Genomic DNA, 16,615 nt, shown 5'->3' with positions numbered 1-16,615 from the left:
TTATCAAAGCCCTCCTTTAAAATATGGCCTCCACATGAGAATCACTTAAACCTGGGAGTGGAGGTTGCAGTGAGCCAAGGTAGCACCACTGCACCCCAGCCTGGGCAAAAGAGTGAGACTCTGTCTCAAAAAATATATAAAAAATAAATTTAACTTAATTTAAAAATATGGCCTCCAGGCACAGTGGCTCGTGCCTGTTTTCGCTAGCACTTTGGGAGGCCAAGGTGGGAGGATTGCTTGAGCCCAGGAGTTCAAGACCAGCCTGGACAATATAGTGAGGCTTCATCTCTGCAAGAAATAAAGTATTAGCCAGGTGTAGTGGCACATGCCTTGGGAGGCTGAGGTGGGAGGATCACTTGAGCTCAGGGGGTCAAGGCTGCAGTGAGCCATGTTCATACCACTACACTCCAGCCTGGGTGACAGAATGAGACCCTGTCTCAAAATAAAATAAAAAGTAAAATATGGCCTCCAGAACAGCACACAGTATTCTGGACATGATTCTGACTACATAATATAATGAGATTATTATTTCCCAGATCTGTACATTCTCCGTCTTGGACATAGATAAGATTTAGGTCTTGTAGTTCTGAAACTTACAAGAAATTAACCATCCATAAGACAATATAATCTTATATCAAATACTAATTTTTCACCTGGGCCATTTTATTTGATCCTTAAGACCCTGTATGATAACTGGAATGCCTGTAGTTCCAGCTACTCAGGATGCTGGGGTAAGAGGATTGCTTGAGCCCAGATTCAAGGCCACAGTAAGCTATAATCACACCACTGCCCTTCAGCCTGGGTGACACAGCAAGACCCTGTCTTCAAAATAACAGCTAGAACAGGTAATCTCTCAAAAGCACAAAGTACCACTGAAACTTACTAAAAATTTCTCACATTTATAAAGTGTGCAATGTACAAGGTCCTTATACATATGACTATTTGATCATTATTACAGCCCTGTGAGGCAGGGATAGATAGGGTTACCATATACCTTGGGGAGAGGTGTGCTAAGGAAAGCGTATGGGCAAATATTTAATATAAGCTCTCAGAAGAAGTTGGATTAACCAGCTATCCCCACTCTCTTTCCAGCACAACATGCCTTTCTGGAGGATCACAAACCACGGAGACCTTGTATCCCTTCACCAGGCTTTAGAGCTTGATTTTCTCTAAGAACTGGAATGAGGAGCCTTCCCCTTGAGCTCCTTTTCACTCCTGAAGGGAGCTGGAGACTGGAACCAACTGAGAACTTTCTCTGTCTCTCTCTCTGTCTCTCTCTGTCTCTCTCTCTCTCTCCCTCTCTCTCTGTCTCTCTCTGTCTCTTCCTCTCTCTCTGTCTCTCCCTCTCTCTCTCTCTGTCTCTCCCTCCCTCCTTCCCTTTCTCTGTCTGTCTTTATCCATGGAATGCTGGCGAGAACACAATCAGAACCAACAGCTGCAATTTTTGCTAAGAGTGAACTGCAGCCCCGTGTTCATCTCCATACAGAAGCAGGAGACAGTTTGGATAGACAGAACAATGGACTCACTGCAGCTACAGTGCTTTTAATTCTTCTGTGTTTTGTTTTTGTTTTTTTGTTTTTTGTTTTTGTTTTTGTTTTTTCAAAAAATGAAAAAGAAAAGGAAATTCCTGGGGCAGAGTTGCACTCTTAGTCCATGACAAGATTGAGAATTACTCATAACTTGTGGTGATCAGATAAATGCAGCAGACTTTTATGATAACATCTCTTGCAGTCTTAGAGTCTCCTTAGCTTAGAATCTCACTTATTTCCAGCGAATGTGTATGTTATTTTTATAGGTAAGGGTCTGATCTCTGACACAGGTTTCCACCACTTTCTTTTTCTAGCAAGAAAGTGTGTAAAGTCTTGAAAATAGTAATTGAAATATCTAAAATACCTCTCTGTGGCAGTAGCACCTCTGTAGCTGCTCCAGTGGTCTGCTCTCTAGGACGATTCCTTTCCTGTTCTTCCATCTCCTAGCTGGTGAACTGTGGGGCACTGAACACTGAGTAACTTTAAACTTTGGCATTTCCCATCTAGAAGCCTTAGTCTTCTTTCCAGTCCCTTTTCCTGTTAGTCAAATGGTACAACCCTAAAAACTCTTTCAGCTTGACTCTCATTCAGACTGTATCCCAGAAGGCTTAGCTTCCAAACTGGAGAGAAGGAACTAAAGTGTCTTATGAATTTCAGCTTCTTTGGCTCTTGAGACCGAAAGGTTGTACCTGTTCCTCCTGCAGAGAAGTACCCATTTCCCATCAGATGCTCGCCCCTGCAGTTTCTTCCTTCTTAGTCATCATAATGCTAGTTTCTTACCCCTTTCCTGCCCTCTGCACCTCATGTCCACCTCCAGGCAGCTCTGGCCAGTCCCCAGGTATTAGACCCAAGAATTCAAATCAAATCTAAAAACATGCTTATAACTACATTTTGGCCAAAACTGCCAATGTATTTGACTTCCTTTGTGGAAGCCCTAAGCCATATGAAGGATGTCCCAGGTATATATTTATCCAGATCTCTGCCTGAAACTGAAGAGCAGATTGCTGTATTTAAATTTTCCCGTGGAAAACCCTGCTTCTCAAATCCCATTCTAAAGTAGGAAGCCAGAAAGACTTTGCTGATTGTGGGGGGAGGGGAGGTACAGACAGGGTTTCACTTTGTTGCCAAGGCTGGTCTCGAACACCTGGCCTCAAGCGATCCTCCCACCTTGGCCTCTCAAAGTGTTGAGATTCTAGGCATGAGCCACTGCGCTCAGCCAGACTTTCCTGATTTAAATGAGAGTGCTGCATCATTCCCTACTTCATGGCCCAAAACTTAATCCTGGGCCAAATGCAGGAGCATCTCTCGACCTCTGGGCAGATTGGTGGGTGCCCAGGCACTAGTCACAGCCTTCCAGCCCAGCCATGATTGTTGGATGCCCCATCCCTCCAAGAGCAATTTGGGCATCTGCTCAGGCAGGATAAAATTCCCTAGAGCTGAGGAAGTTCAGCCTTTCCCAGGCTGCAAAGAGACAGATGATACAAGCATCTCAGATTGAGATGCAGGATTGGTCCGCAGAAGGAGGCATCGTTGACCAACCCCAGCTATAATTGCTTGTCGCCAGAGACTCTGCATACCCATTTCCAAAGATGTTGCAGCACAAAGAGGCAAGACTCCTTTCAATGCCAGGCCACCCAGATAGCAACAGAGAGAGGCTGGTATACACATTCCTTCAGAACTCATTGAAAAGTGCTCATGACTCACGATTTAAAGGAGTAAGTTTTTGCTGAGTAGCTGAAGTCAGTGCTCCTTTACTTAGCTGCCTCTTTGGCCTTGTTTCCTGTGGGGTTGGGAGGAGGGAGATGTAGTGTGAGGTAGGCCTTCCCTTGGTCTGTATTCAGCATAGTTCCTTAGATGCTGCTCTGCCTTGTTTGATGGTTGATCTTAGGAAGCTCTACTTCCTAAGAGGGTTTGAAGCCTCAAACCCTCCCCCTAATGCAGTATAGCTGTTGAGTTTTTGTCCTGGACAAAGGCCACAGCTGTTGTGCCGCGCTTCAGGTTTGTGAGGCTGCGGAGTGGTACCCCCACCATGCACACAAGCACACACACAGATACTTCCCTCTCCACCCTTATGGGAGCTCTTTATTTTAGAATATAACTTGGACTCACTTTTATCAATGGCTTTTTTCCTCTTGCTCTGACTTCCTAGCTTAGCTCTTTCCAAAAGTAACTTGAACTTGACCGAGAGAGGTAAGGAGGCTGAGCAGAGCAGTCTCTGCTCATTCCTGGTTGTTGCCACCCTCATTTAGATGGAAGAGAAAACAGGAGCTTCTTGGCTTTTTGCCAAAATGAATTGTCCAGGGAACACGGTGCTGTCTGTAATTACCCTGCCTTTTTCTCCACCCCAGCACAAAAATCTGGAAAGGAAAATAAGTGGGTAGGATTAAGAGCTGTTGGAAGTAGAGGGCCAAAGGACACTGTGAGTCCATTCATCAAGGGGAAGGCCCTCTTCATTAGAGTCCTCATGAAATTAGCCAAATGATGAGTCCTTCCCCAGCTGGGCATGGTGGGTTCTCTTTTTTTTTTTTTTTTTTTGAGATGGAGTCTCGCTCTGTCACCCAGGCTGGAGTGCAGTGGCATGATCTCTCGGCTCACTGCAACCTCTGCCTCCCAGGTTCAAGCGATTCTCCTACCTCAGCCTCCTGAGTAGCTGAGATTACAGGCACCCACCACCACACCCAGCTAATTTTTGTATTTTTAGTAGAGACGGGGTTTCACCATGTTGACCAGGCTGTTCTCAAAACTCCTGACCTCAGGTGATCTGCTCGCCTCGGCCTCCCAAAGTGCTGGGATTACAGGCATGAGCCACTGCGCCCGGCCAGGCACTGTGGGTTCCACAAGATGGGTCTGTAATGTCACGGTGAGGGCTCTCTCTAGTAGTAGGTCTGGAGTGAGGTGTGTCTTGGGTTGAGGAGGTGGCTTGACTTTCGAATGTAAAACTGACTGTGCCTTAGCATCACCCTGTCCAATGCCCCTGGGGCAGCTGGTAGTGTCCAGAAGAATGGACACCTGCTCCAGATTTAGATGCCTATCTGGGCTTTTGTTTGATTTGGGGTGTTCCTGTCTAGCATAAAGCTAGTGAGTTGTCCCAAGAGACTGATGCCACAGCTTGTTCGCAGTTTACACAAACTCAGCTTTAAAGCTCCAAATAGAATCTGATTGACAAACTCTAGCTGCAGCATGTGGAGCTTCTAGATGTTTACTATCTTGAATGATTGTCAGTGTCACTGAACCATGGGGGAGAGGAGTATGGGGTAGAGCAATGGTCTAGGCTAACAAGTGGTGAGCTTAGGGTCTTCCTCTGACTCCTTACTCCTCAAGGAGGCAGTTAGGGTCCCTCTTAAGCAGGCTTCTATTTCTTACCACTAAATTGGTTTCCTTTTTCATCCAGAAGTTAGAACTCCCCAGATATTCACACTATAGGGTCTGAATTCCGAGATTCTAAAATATCTTAAACCACAAGAGAGAAAATGTAGTGCTGCCCCGGCCCCAGTCAGCAGGCCATCTGTCCCTTCCTCTCCTGAGTCAGACAGCTCTGGCAAGCAAGGCTCCTTGGCTAGTTCCTAATGCACTGACAGGAGCCCTCCCATTAAGGACGACTTCTACTCAAAATGCGACTCTCCCTCTGGACTTCAGATGCCTCTGTTAGCAGGAAAAGGCATTGATCGGATTGGATATATTTATGTGACTGCGGGCATTTGTGGCTGTAGAATCCGTGACCATAATGTTATATGTAATGGGAACTATCTTATAAACTTGAAAAAATAAAGTTTTTATTTTCTATAGTTTGCTCCTGTGTCTTTTCTGAATAGGATCAGCATAGTTGCCCAGCTATGTGGGGTCCTAATTAGGGCTTCATAAAAATTCTAAAGAGTTCATTAGAAAGATGTCACCCTTTCAGTAACTGGGTCATTTCACCAAAAAAGTAAAAACAAACCATTTGGTATAAATATACATGGGAAAACGTTTTATAGTAATTTGCATGGGAGCATGTATTGTTTCTAAAATATATTTTGCTTTTAAAGTTTAGAACTGGAGTGAGAAAAGATTTCACTCGCTGCCAAATGTGCTGAAATTTAATTATTAAGGAGAGAAATCAGTACCTTGCCGCACTGCACTTAAACCACAAAAGCGATAAAACTAGCAAACTGATATCAGACCTCATTTGATTTGCCCTGATTTCATGTCACATCAACTACTTATTCTCATTTCATTTATCTGATTTGGGTCTGGCTGCATCCCTCTGGTCTAGAAAACAGTCATGAAGCCTTTCTGCCTTTTAGTCAATGAAGGAAAACAGAATTGGGTTCTAGCTTCCAAGTACCATAAATGTCAGACTATAAGATGTATGTCTCCAAAAATTCCCCAGAAAAGAGGAAGTTGCCTATTCTAGTAATTAAATGTTTTCCTCATTAGGTGCACATTAGTTGTTAGGTGCACATTAGCAAACCCGTTAGCTGCTATATCCTTACTCAGTTATAAGTACAAATACTAGAAGTATTGATTTCCAAGCACAGAGGAGATAAACATCTCCATCTCTTCCTGCAATTTCAGGTGTGTGTGTATGTTTACATGTATTCAATTAGAAGAATGGTCCTTTGTTCTAAGATTGGTACATCCTTTTATGAGATGATGAAAATAAATGGTGGTAGTTTTTTGTTGTTGTTGTTTTGAGACGGAGTTTTGCTTTTGTTGAGCAGACTGGAGTCCAATGCCACGATGTTGGCTGACCGCAACCTCTGCCTCCCGGGTTCAGGCGATTCTCCTGCCTCAGCCTCCCGAGTAGCTGGGATTACAGGCATGTGCCACCACGCCTGCCTAATTTTGTATTTTTAGTAGAGATGGTGTTTCTCCATGTTGGTCAGGCTGGTCACGATCTCCCAACCTCAGGTGATCCACCCGCCTTGGCCTCCCAAAGTACTGGGATTACAGGTGTGGGCCACCATGCCCAGCCAAATGGTGGTAGTCTTTAATGCCCTTTCTTTGTTAAAATTTTCAACCATGTTGGCCATTTTATAGGTACATGATATTCAAAAGTCTGAAAATCACTAGACAGGATGATCTGCAGGATCCTTTCTGCCTCTAACCATTGCTTGTATGTAAAAGTCACTAGCATCGTCTTCCCAGATCCTCTTCCTGCCCCCACCCTTCATCTCTGGGTCATCTTTAGCTCCAGGCCAACAGAGTGGTTACAAGTGCTTCTTCATCCTGTGGAATTCTGTTTGCATCATTCCTTCCGTCACAGTGGTTCAAGCTACCAGTGACTCCAGGTTCTGCTCCTTCTCATGACATTTATAGGCCATCCCCAAGTCACTGCTGACCAGCTTACCCGTTTTGCAGGAAGGCCTTCCCCAGCCATTCTATATAAAGTTGTAATTCCCACCCCCAACACACAAACACCTACTCTCTCTCCCTATCCCTTTCCCTTTTTCTTTCAGCACTTAACACTATCTGATATACTAAATGTTTTACTTATCCTGGTTTTTGTGTCTCCACCAGAATAGTAACAGAGCTGAGACTATCCTGGATCCCATCACAGCAGTGACTGGAACCTTTTCTTCTCTATCTCAAGAGATGTTTCTGTCCCTTGTTTCTCCAAACCACAGACCTCCTAGAACAGCAAAAGGTTCCACTTCCCCAGCACCATCACCCACCACATTCGCATCCCCTAAGGCATCTCATTACTTAACGTCTCAGAGGTCCCAGCAAGACCTTTCTTCACCAGGCTCCTATATTCACTTCCTGGCCCTAAATGTGTTTGTGGCCACTCCTGCTGGGCCCAGCAGCAGAGCTGGTGGTGAAGAGGGATGCACTAAGTCAGCCCAGATCTGGATTCTTATCTCCAGCTGAGCTGTCAACCCCATGCTGGCTCACCAGCTCCTGAAACTTCAAACACGAGGTTGAGAAGCCCCACCTAAGCCTGACCTCTCTGTTCATGGACGCTGACTAATTTTGAGAGGTAGATTTTATGCCCCTGACCTCTTCCAGTTCAGGCTCTGAACTCCATAAGAGATTTCATTTGAGGCCGGGTGCGGTGGCTCAAGCCTGTAATCCCAGCACTTTGGGAGGCCGAGATGGGCGGATCACGAGGTCAGGAGATCGAGACCATCCTGGCTAACACGGTGAAACCCCGTCTCTACTAAAAATACAAAAAATTAGCCGGGCAAGGTGGCGGGCGCCTGTAGTTCCAGCTACATGGGAGGCTGAGGCAGGAGAATGGCGTGAACCCGGGAGGCAGAGCTTGCAGTGAGCTGAGATCCGGCCACTGCACTCCAGCCTGGGCGACAGAGCGAGACTCTGTCTCAAAAAAAAAAAAAAAAAAAAAGAGATTTCATTTGATGACACAGACTAGGTTGGAGGATTTCATGAGGCTTTAATCATAACCTAGTAATACTGTTAAAAACAACACGTCTGACACTTGTGGACACCCACAGGGACACACATTCTCTTCCTCTCACACAGACTCTGAGGTAGGAGGTACACTGGCTAAGGAATAAAAAATACTCAGTGGTTGTACAAGGCTCAGACCAGGCTCACAAGGCTCTCGGTTGAAAAGCAGCCCCTTGAGAGCAGGAGCAGAGGCCAGGCCAGCTTCACTGAGATCCCAGAGGTTCTAACTGGGGCCACCGAGAGTTGGGCATCCCTGGCTTCTGGCATTTGAGATCTAACCCAGGACTGGTTGGTGCAAGTAGGGGATGAAGCTGGGGTGGTAGCTGGTCTTGTTCCAGGTTGCAAGGACAGAATGATGTTCCTGGCACATAAACTGCTCTCCACGAAGATTTCTTTCATGAATTGAATGAATGGTGTGGGGGAGGGGAGGAAGAATTCTAGAGGACAGCCCCTGTGGCCTTCTAGCCCAGGATAGGGGAGCTAAGGAGTGGGGCAGCACCTATACCAGTCATTTTAGAAGTGGCCAGGGAGGTGGAAGTTTTGGGGCACCAGCTATACCAATGGCAGGGGGAAAAGAAAAGGTAGTCTTATTTCCTCCCAAAGTGTCTTGTACATAATTGGGGCTCTTGACCCTGCAGGGCCCAGCCTTTCTCATCTTGTTCACTGTGAACTCCTTTAAGGCAGGCCTCTGCCCCACTCAGCACCATCCCTGGTGCCCGGCCCAGCACAGGCGTCCCATTATTGCTGAGTGCATGGAGGCCACAGCAGCATCATTAGCTTATCCTCACCTGCCTTCTGCCAGCAGAGTCACTCTCCATCTCTGCCAGCTGGGTCTGATCCTGCTTCAAAGGACGCCATTCACCTCTCCCTTTACTGGCGAAGCAGCTTCATCCTTAGCCTTGGGGAAAAAGTTCTGTGCTAACCGTGTCATGCGCCTGTTCTGAGGCAGCTGATACCCCTCTGGGGAAAGCAGACTCCGGGCCCCATCTACCTGGTCAGGGTCGGGCTTCCAGCAGCAGCTAGGGTGCAGCCAGCGGTAGTACACAAGCCGCAGAGCCAGGCCCAGAAAGAAGCAGCCGCAGCCCACAGGCAGCCACAGCTGCAGGGGAATCCCGCTGGGCAGCCAGGAGCTATGAGTCATCCAGGTGACCACCAGGAGAATGCTGTCAGTCAGGAGGAAGGCGAAGTGGATGGTGGCCCGGCCTAGGGTGTGGCCCTCAGCCACGTTGAACCAGGAGAAATAGAGGATGGTGGCCACCGTCACCCGGTACAGCCACTCGGAGCTGGGGTCCGGCATAAAGTCTGTGCCCTGAAGCCAGACCCAGAGCAGCAGTACCAGCCACAGGCCCAGGAAGTGCAGGGCCACATAGCTGGGGAAGAGGGCTGAGAACAGGGCCACAGCCAGGACTCGGGGCCACAGCAGCAGCAGGTTCCACAGGAAGTAGATCACGGAGGAACCCAGGCCCAGGAGGGGCTTGGAGGGGAGGCAGGTGCGCAAGGCCCGGTGGTAGTCGAGCAGTGCCCACGAGATGCCCAGGAAGGACGTGCAGATGCCAAACCCTGCAAAGAGTAGGACAGAACCGTGTGTCCTGGGGCCAGCCTGCTTGGCATTCCCCAGGGGTCGCAGGTACCGTGGGGCCCCTCCCAGCAACCCTGGAGTAGGTATCAGAATCCCTCATTTGCTGAAAGCAAATCTGCAGCTGGAGAAGAGCCAGTGAGTTCCCATAACCAAAAGCAAAGCTCTGACTCCTAATATAGAGCCTGCCCCTCACCACAGTGCTTTGCTGCACAGGTGGTATTTGTCAAAGGTGAGAGGGTGTGACTTCTGGCCCACCCAGCACTCAGCACCCCTGGGCCGTGGCTGCACCCTGGGCATCTTCCAGGGCCCCATAACCCTTTCTTTCTGGGAAGAACACAAGCCTTTCTTGTGTCTGAAAATCAACAGCCTCAATTCCCTCTTTCTTAGTCTCAAAAAGGGAGTAGAAAATCCCATGGGGTGGCCACAGGCTCTGGCTAAAGCTGCCCTCAGGGCCAAGAGAGAGGTCCCTGCTGTGTGGACAGAAAGTCTCCCCACTTCCCTCCCCTCTCCTCCAAGACCAGAGGCCATCAGACTGACCCCTAGTCTTGATTTTCCAAGATCCAGAAGTTTACAACAGGGGTCCTAGGGTCCTATCCCACCTCCTGGTTGCCAGTCCTGGAGCAGAGGCACAAGGGCCTCCAGGGAGGGATGGAAGTGGCACCAGCACGTCTCCCGACTGCTTCCTCCCCTGTTCCTGTCCACCGCAGTCATTCGACAGATGTTTACTGGGAATCTATTAGGTGCCCAGAACCCACTCCTAGCCTGGAAACAGATCTGTGCCCATTAGCCTCGCCCAGGTCTCAGCAGGGCTGATGTTTTTCCAGTTTGCCCAGCATGCCACCTTCCGTGACCTTGACAAGCTCTGCCCAGGCTGTTAGGTAGCCAGAAGCACATGCCCCACTTCCCCGGCCTACTCCTCCATTACCCCACAGGCCCCAGCTTGAAGAGCCCCTGGAGTCACCCACCCTGGCCCCACGCCACCCACTCAGCTGTGTCAGGTATCCCTGTCACATGCCACCCACCTCTGTCTGGAGTCTCATCACACAGTAATTATCTATTTCCTTATCTCTGAGCTCCTCCAGGGTAGAAAACAGACTCTGCTCACTTGGGATCCCCCAGCAGCCCAGTACCTGGCACATAACAGCAGCGAAAGAGATGTTTGCTAAATAAAAAGTAGGGAAAATCTGTCTTTCCCCCTTACCCCCTGCCACACTCGCAGTGCAGACTGTCTGCACTTGGCCCTGGTTCTAGACACCCCCAACCCTCAACAGACAAAAACACGTGCCCAGTGAGTGCCCAGTGACCCAGGGCAAGTCACTCACCTTTCTGCACCTCTCTAAAAATGGAGATCAATATAGCACAGACCTACAGGGCTGCTGTGAACTTGAGCAATGATGACTGTAAGTGCTTCCCACAGGGCCCAGCTAATAGCTGGCCCTCGATTGTGACAACCGCTATTACTGTTTTTTCAATCAATATATAGACTCAGACTAGCAAGACGAAAGGGCCCTTGGAGATTGAATCCAACCTCCATCTTGCACAGGAAGGCTCTCCGGGTCACACAGCGAGTGACGGTAGAGTGAGGACTGCTTCCTTGAGAGACTGTGGCATTTATGGCAGGGGTGGAGGAAGGCAAAGGGGAAGGCTTGGACCCTGAATTGGATGTGAGTCGGGGCCCTATTCAGCTTGGCCACTGTCTGGGTCTGTGAAAATGGGCAAGTCACTTTCCTTTTATGGACAAAAACCCTCCCAAAGCTCCTCACTATAAACTTCACCCTTGCTTAGGGGGCCCTGTGAGCCTCCGCCACCTGCCTCTCCCTTTTCCAGTCACTCAGCACGTTGTACCCTAGCTACTTGTTTTAGTCTATTACCCTGGCAGGGCAGGGGCTGGGTTCATCTTGTTCACTGCTGTGTCCCCAGCACAGTAACAGGAACAGAAGAGATGCGCAATGAAAACCTGACTGGATGAAGGCATTCAATATATTGTTTTTTGTTTCTTTTTAAAAATTTTGAAGAGATGAGGTCTCACCGTGTTACCCAGGATGGTCTCCAACTCTGGCCTCAAGCCACCTGTGCACCTTGGCCTCCCAACGTATTAAATTGTTTCTTAACTAAAAAGTTACCTACGCTGCATCAGGCACCTTACACACTTTATTATCTTCGAAATTATAAAAATTACAATTAAGACTTCTGGGCCAGGCACAATGGCCAACACCTGTAATCCCAGCCCTTAGGAGGCTGAGGTAGCAGGTTACTTGAGCTCAGGAGTTCAAGACCAGCCTGGGTAACAAAGTGGGACCTCGTCTCTACAAAAAAAAAAAAAAAAAAGAAAGAAAGAAAAATTAGCCAGCATGGTGACATCACCTGTAGTCCCAGCTACTCAGGAGGCTGAGACAGGAGGATCACCTGAGCCTGGGAGGTCGAGGCTGCAGTGAACCATGATCAGGCCACTGTACTCCACTATGGGCGATGACAGAGTGAGACTGTACCAGGAACTTGTGTACCAGGAAATGGGCTTTCTTTGCATCACCTCACTCAATCCTTTCATCAACCTTATGAGGCAGAAGGATTTAAGTCCATTTTTCAAATGAGAACAAACATACTCAGAGAGGTCAAGGCATTTGTCCAAACTCAAACAGCTACAGAGTGACTTTAGGTCTCAAGCCAGATCTGCCTGACTAAAGCCTGTTCTCCTGTTTTCTAAGCAGCCTCTATAAAAGAATAAAAACAGTTCCGACATTTGAGAGAGACCCCCCCAAGCCACGAGAGGGGGGCCAGCCACTGGCCTTCACTCACACTGGTAGTACTCAGCCCGGCCGCTCTGCAGCATGATGGCCAGCACCAGCGTGAGCTGTGGTGCCGTCTCCAAGAAGGTCTCGAAGAGCCGCAGCATGCTGATGTCCAGGGAGAGGAAGTCAGCGTAGGCCAAGTCAAACTCAGAGGGCTCCTCCTGCTGCCACACCAGCAGCCCCTGGCGCAGCTCCTGCACGCACCTAGGCACCATACACAAATGTCCCGAGGGCCAGGTTAGTGTCCTGTGAATTCCTCAGCCTCCCACCCATCTAATGAATGGACACAGGCCCCAACCTGGTTCCTCGCATCCATGCTATGGGACCGTCGGCCATGTCCTAACCTCACTGAACTTGTTTCATCTGGAAAATGGGGATCGAGGCTGGGCGCGGTGGCTCACGCCTCTAATTCCAGCACTTTGGGAGGCCAAGGTGGGCTGATCACGAGGGCAGGAGATCGAGACCATCCTGGCTAACACGGTGAAATCCCATCTCTACTAAAAAAATACAAAAAACTAGCCGGGCGGGGTGGCAAGAGCCTGTAGTCCCAGCTACTCGGGAGGCTGAGGCAGGAGAATGGCGGGAACCCGGGAGGCACAGCTTGCAGTGAGCTGAGATCCGGCCACTGCACTCCAGCCTGGGCGACAGAGCGAGACTCCGTCTCAAAAAAAAAAAAAAAAAAATTGGGGATCAATACACCTTCTACTCCGGCTGGCTAAGCACTGTCCTAAGCTCATCACAAACCTTGTCCTGTTTACTTCTCACGAAAGCCCATTTTACAAATGGGGAAACAGGATCAAGAAGCTAATAAGGTCTGGGGGCAGTGGCTCGCGCCTGTAATCCCAACACTTTGGAAGGCCAAGGCAAGAGGATCACTGGAGGCCAGGAGTTTGAGACCACCCTGGGCAACACAGCACACCCCATCTCTACGAAGAATTTTTTTTAATTAGTTGGGCATGGTGGTACAAGCCTGTAGTCCAAGCTACTCAGGAGGCTGACGCAGGAGGATTGTTTGAGTCCAGGAGTTCAAGGCCACTGTGAGCCATGACTGTGCTACTGCACTTCAGCCCAGGCAACAGAGGCCCTTTCTCTTTCTCTTTCTTTTTTTTTTTTTTTTTTTTTTGGAGATAGAGTCTGCTTCTGTCACCTGTCGCCCAGGCTAGATTGCAGTGGCACAAACTCAGCTCACTGCAACCTCCACCTCCCAGGTTCAAGCAATTCTCCTGCCTCAGCCTCCAGAATAGCTGGGATGCTGGGATTACAGGCATGCGCCACCACACCTGGCTAATTTTTGTATTTTTAGTACAGATGAGCTTTTGCCATATTCGGCAGGCTGGTCTCAAACTCCTGACCTCAAGTGATCTTGCTTCCCAGACTGCTAGGATTACAGGCATGAGCCACCAAGCCTGAGCAGACCCTGCCTCTTTAAAAAAAAAAAAAAAGCAAACAAAAACTTATAAGCAGCTAATAAGTACTGGAATGAGGATTTGGATCCAAACCTGAATTGGAAAGGCATGCTCTAAAGTTGCCTGAGGCAGTAGTTCTCAAACTTTAGCGTGCCCAAGATCTCCTGGGATCCTGTGGGCAAGATGACATTTGCCTCTTGGGCACTTCTGGGCACAGGCCAGTTGGAATCAGACTCTGCCTTGCCCCAGCCACACAGGGGAGGGGCTGGAGGAGGGTTAGATTGGAAGGAGGGATCCCATTTAAGAGGCTGGCCCTGAGTGGTTAAGGATGGAGACTGAGGCAGAGTTAAGAGAGTCCAGAGGTTGGACAGACAGGCCTGGGGTACTGACTGGCATGAAGAGTAAGTGGAGGATGCACCAAGGACCCTCCACCCAGAACTCTGCTCTCAGTTGCCTATTGGGAGGGAATCCCGTTCACTCATTACAAGCTCATTCACCAGCCATGTACTGTCACTTCCCCTGGAAGGGCCCAGGAACACACTGAGGAGCAGGCAGGCAGGGCGGACCGGGCTTCTCCCTCAGCGGGAGCCTTTGCCTGTGGTCCCCCAGTGACCTGGCAGAGGCCCCGGCCTCGGCCTATTCACATGCAGGAACAGAGACCCCGTTTCCAAAGCCAAAGCCAGTCCAGTCTGCCTGACTGAAGCTCGGCAGAAATACAGGCAGCGAAGACGCACAGCTCGTGGAGGCCTGCCCAGGACTTAACAACTGCACCCCTTCATGACCACCCAGGGTTTTCTGATATCTCTACAATCCCTCAGGCAAAACTGCCACATTCAAAGCTCCACTCCTGGAGACCCCGTGCAACTTTGTCAAAGCAAGATCTCAAGAGTTTGTAAAAACGGATTCAAGAGCGGATCCTGGCCCTGGCCACCCCCTCCCAACCCACACCACCCTCTGCCCTGACTTCATCACATGCCTTCGACCCCTGGGTTTGTTTCCCCATCTCTACCAGGCTCCACCAGGTCCAAACAGGAGCAGAATCCACACACATTTTCCAAGACCCAGCCCGTGCCCAACCCTGGTTGGCTCCACAGGCGTGGATGAGTCAGAGGCCATCTCCGCCCTCTTGCTGGGTCTGGGGTGGGAAGCCAAGGTTCAGGGGGAAGAATATAACCAGGCAGACAGGGTGAGAGGCGGCCTCTGTGAGGGACAAGCGCTGTCGTGGGGTCAGGGCTGCTGAAACTCGCAGGGAGGCCCAGGTCATCACGAAGCGAGCTGAGGTTGCTGAGTGCTCACTCCGAGCCAGGGCAGTGGACAGTTGTCATTTCACTTCATCTTCACCAAAGAGGCAGGCACTATCCCCATCCCAACGGGAACAGCAACCAAACAGCCCCACTGAGAGGTCAGTGCCTTCCCAAGGCCCCGCCCGTGCTGAAACATGGGGTGCTGAACTGAGTCCGCAGCCCCTGCCATTACAGGCCAGGCACTGTGCGAGGCACTTTCTCACTCTTTCGCTCACTCCTCACAATAGGCCTGCTCGTCACACCTGTCTCAGGGTGACTACCGCCTTTCTATGGAGGAGGAAACTGAGGCTCAGAGAAATGCAGAAGTGAGGTGAGAGAGGGCAAAGCCAGAAGTGGATCCCTGAGAGGTCTGACTTCAAAGCCCATGCACCTCCCTTTCTTCCCTGGGCCTCAGTTTCTTCGCCTGTGCCAGGAAAGCTAGGGCTAGGATGACGGCAGTCTACCTGGATTCCCTTTCCATAAAGGGCTGCACGCTCACCTGTAGGCCAGGCGCCCACAGGACTTGGTTCCCTCTCCCAGTCCCCTTCCCGGCATATGACGTGTCACCTGTACAGGTGCTGACGCAGGTGCTGAGCTCCGACACTCCTCCCCTCCCGGGGCGAAGCACTCACCTGTACAGGTAACCCAGCTGCAGGAGATGCAGCAGCGCCAGGCAGCGGCGCGGTGGCTGTGACCCATGCAGGCCGGCAGGGTCAGCGCGCAGCCAGAGCCAGCTGAAGAGCTGCAGCGCCACCGAGGCCAGGCCCAACAGCGCCAGCACCAGCGCCGCCCACAGGTAGCAGCCGTCGAGCGCATACTGGACGGCGGCCCAAAGGTCTGCGCCCAGGTCGAGCAGGAAGGCGGCGGTGCCCAGCACGCACAGGACCAGGTCCCGAAGGAGGGCGGCGCGGGACGACCAGGGCATGGCCCTCCAGCCTCTGCCCTCTCCTGCTCCTCTGCGGTTGGGGCCTGCCCTCAGGGCCCGGGGTTGCCGAAGCAGGAAGGAGGCGGGCGCAGCCCTCGGGGCGGCCCGGGGCGGGGACCTGCTGGGCGGGACTTCCCGGTCCCGCCCCGTCCGGGGAGGAGCGAGGCCCGCGGTGTCCCCGGTCCCCCACCCGAACCCTCCCGTGACCTAAATGCCGCTCGATACTCTGCTCCCACCGCCAGCCCAGGGGTCCCCCGATCCAGCCTAGCCAAGTCCGCTAGGCCTGAAGACTGACTGCCCTTCGCTTCGCAGACTTCAAATGGCCTAGTTTTAAGTTTGAGGCGCCCGGAGGCCCAAGAAAGCGAGAGGGCAGGGAGACTGGAGCCTGGACTGGGGCTGCGATCCCTCACACCTGCATTGTTGCAAAACAAAACAACGAAACGCAAAGGCACATCTCATCCCTAAGTACAGGACTTTGCAACAATGCGTGCGCCTCGATCCGGGGATACACGGAGAGCACGGGGCGGCTGGGTTCACGCGGGCGATCCGAGTTGGGGGAGGGCGGGCGTTAGGTTCCTGCAAATGAGTTAACCTCATTTCCATACGAAAAGGAATAGAGGCCGGGCGCAGTGACTCACGCCTGTGATCCCAACACTTTGGGAGGCTCAGGCGGGAGGATCACCTGCGGTCAGGAGTTCGAGACCAGCCTGGCAA

At 50.6% G+C, this 16,615-nt stretch overlaps 2 protein-coding genes across 4 annotated transcripts in view; one reads left to right on the top strand and one right to left on the bottom strand.

The window, feature by feature from the left end:
• The window catches only part of EYA3 (EYA transcriptional coactivator and phosphatase 3), a 120,761-nt gene extending 115,447 nt beyond the window's left edge, over positions 1-5,314 (top strand). For all 3 annotated transcript variants that reach the window (XM_025356006.1, XM_025356031.1, XM_025356024.1), the window contains one exon: positions 1,093-5,314. In XM_025356006.1, coding sequence (XP_025211791.1) covers positions 1,093-1,173 — 81 coding nt within the window. In that variant the 3' untranslated portion in view covers positions 1,174-5,314. The remainder of the gene's footprint in view (positions 1-1,092) is intronic.
• Positions 5,315-7,882: 2,568 nt separating this feature from the next.
• XKR8 (XK related 8) lies at positions 7,883-16,516 on the bottom strand. The gene is made up of 3 exons (XM_025365705.1): positions 15,609-16,516; positions 12,295-12,491; positions 7,883-9,479 (listed from the first exon to the last, which is right to left on the bottom strand). The coding sequence occupies exons 1-3, from the start codon at positions 15,899-15,901 to the stop codon at positions 8,764-8,766; spliced, it is 1,206 nt and encodes a 401-aa protein (XP_025221490.1). The 5' UTR covers positions 15,902-16,516; the 3' UTR covers positions 7,883-8,763.
• Positions 16,517-16,615: the final 99 nt, after the last annotated feature.

This window comes from Theropithecus gelada, chromosome 1, assembly GCF_003255815.1.
Source record: "Theropithecus gelada isolate Dixy chromosome 1, Tgel_1.0, whole genome shotgun sequence".
Lineage (NCBI taxonomy): Eukaryota > Metazoa > Chordata > Mammalia > Primates > Cercopithecidae > Theropithecus > Theropithecus gelada.
Note: the sequence above shows the minus strand (reverse complement) of the source record. Positions and strands in the feature narration are given on the sequence as shown.

What these genes read in the sequence shown, in the direction of transcription:
- XKR8 (XM_025365705.1), bottom strand. Translation starts at nt 15,901, where the DNA reads ATGCCCTGGTCGTCCCGCGCCGCCCTCCTTCGGGACCTGGTCCTGTGC. An exon ending in CAGCTGGGTTACCTGTACAG is followed by an intron (nt 12,492 to 15,608) that starts GTGAGTGCTTCG and finishes TATGGTGCCTAG; the next exon opens with GTGCGTGCAGGAGCTGCGCC. An exon ending in CCGGGCTGAGTACTACCAGT is followed by an intron (nt 9,480 to 12,294) that starts GTGAGTGAAGGC and finishes TACTCTTTGCAG; the next exon opens with GGTTTGGCATCTGCACGTCC.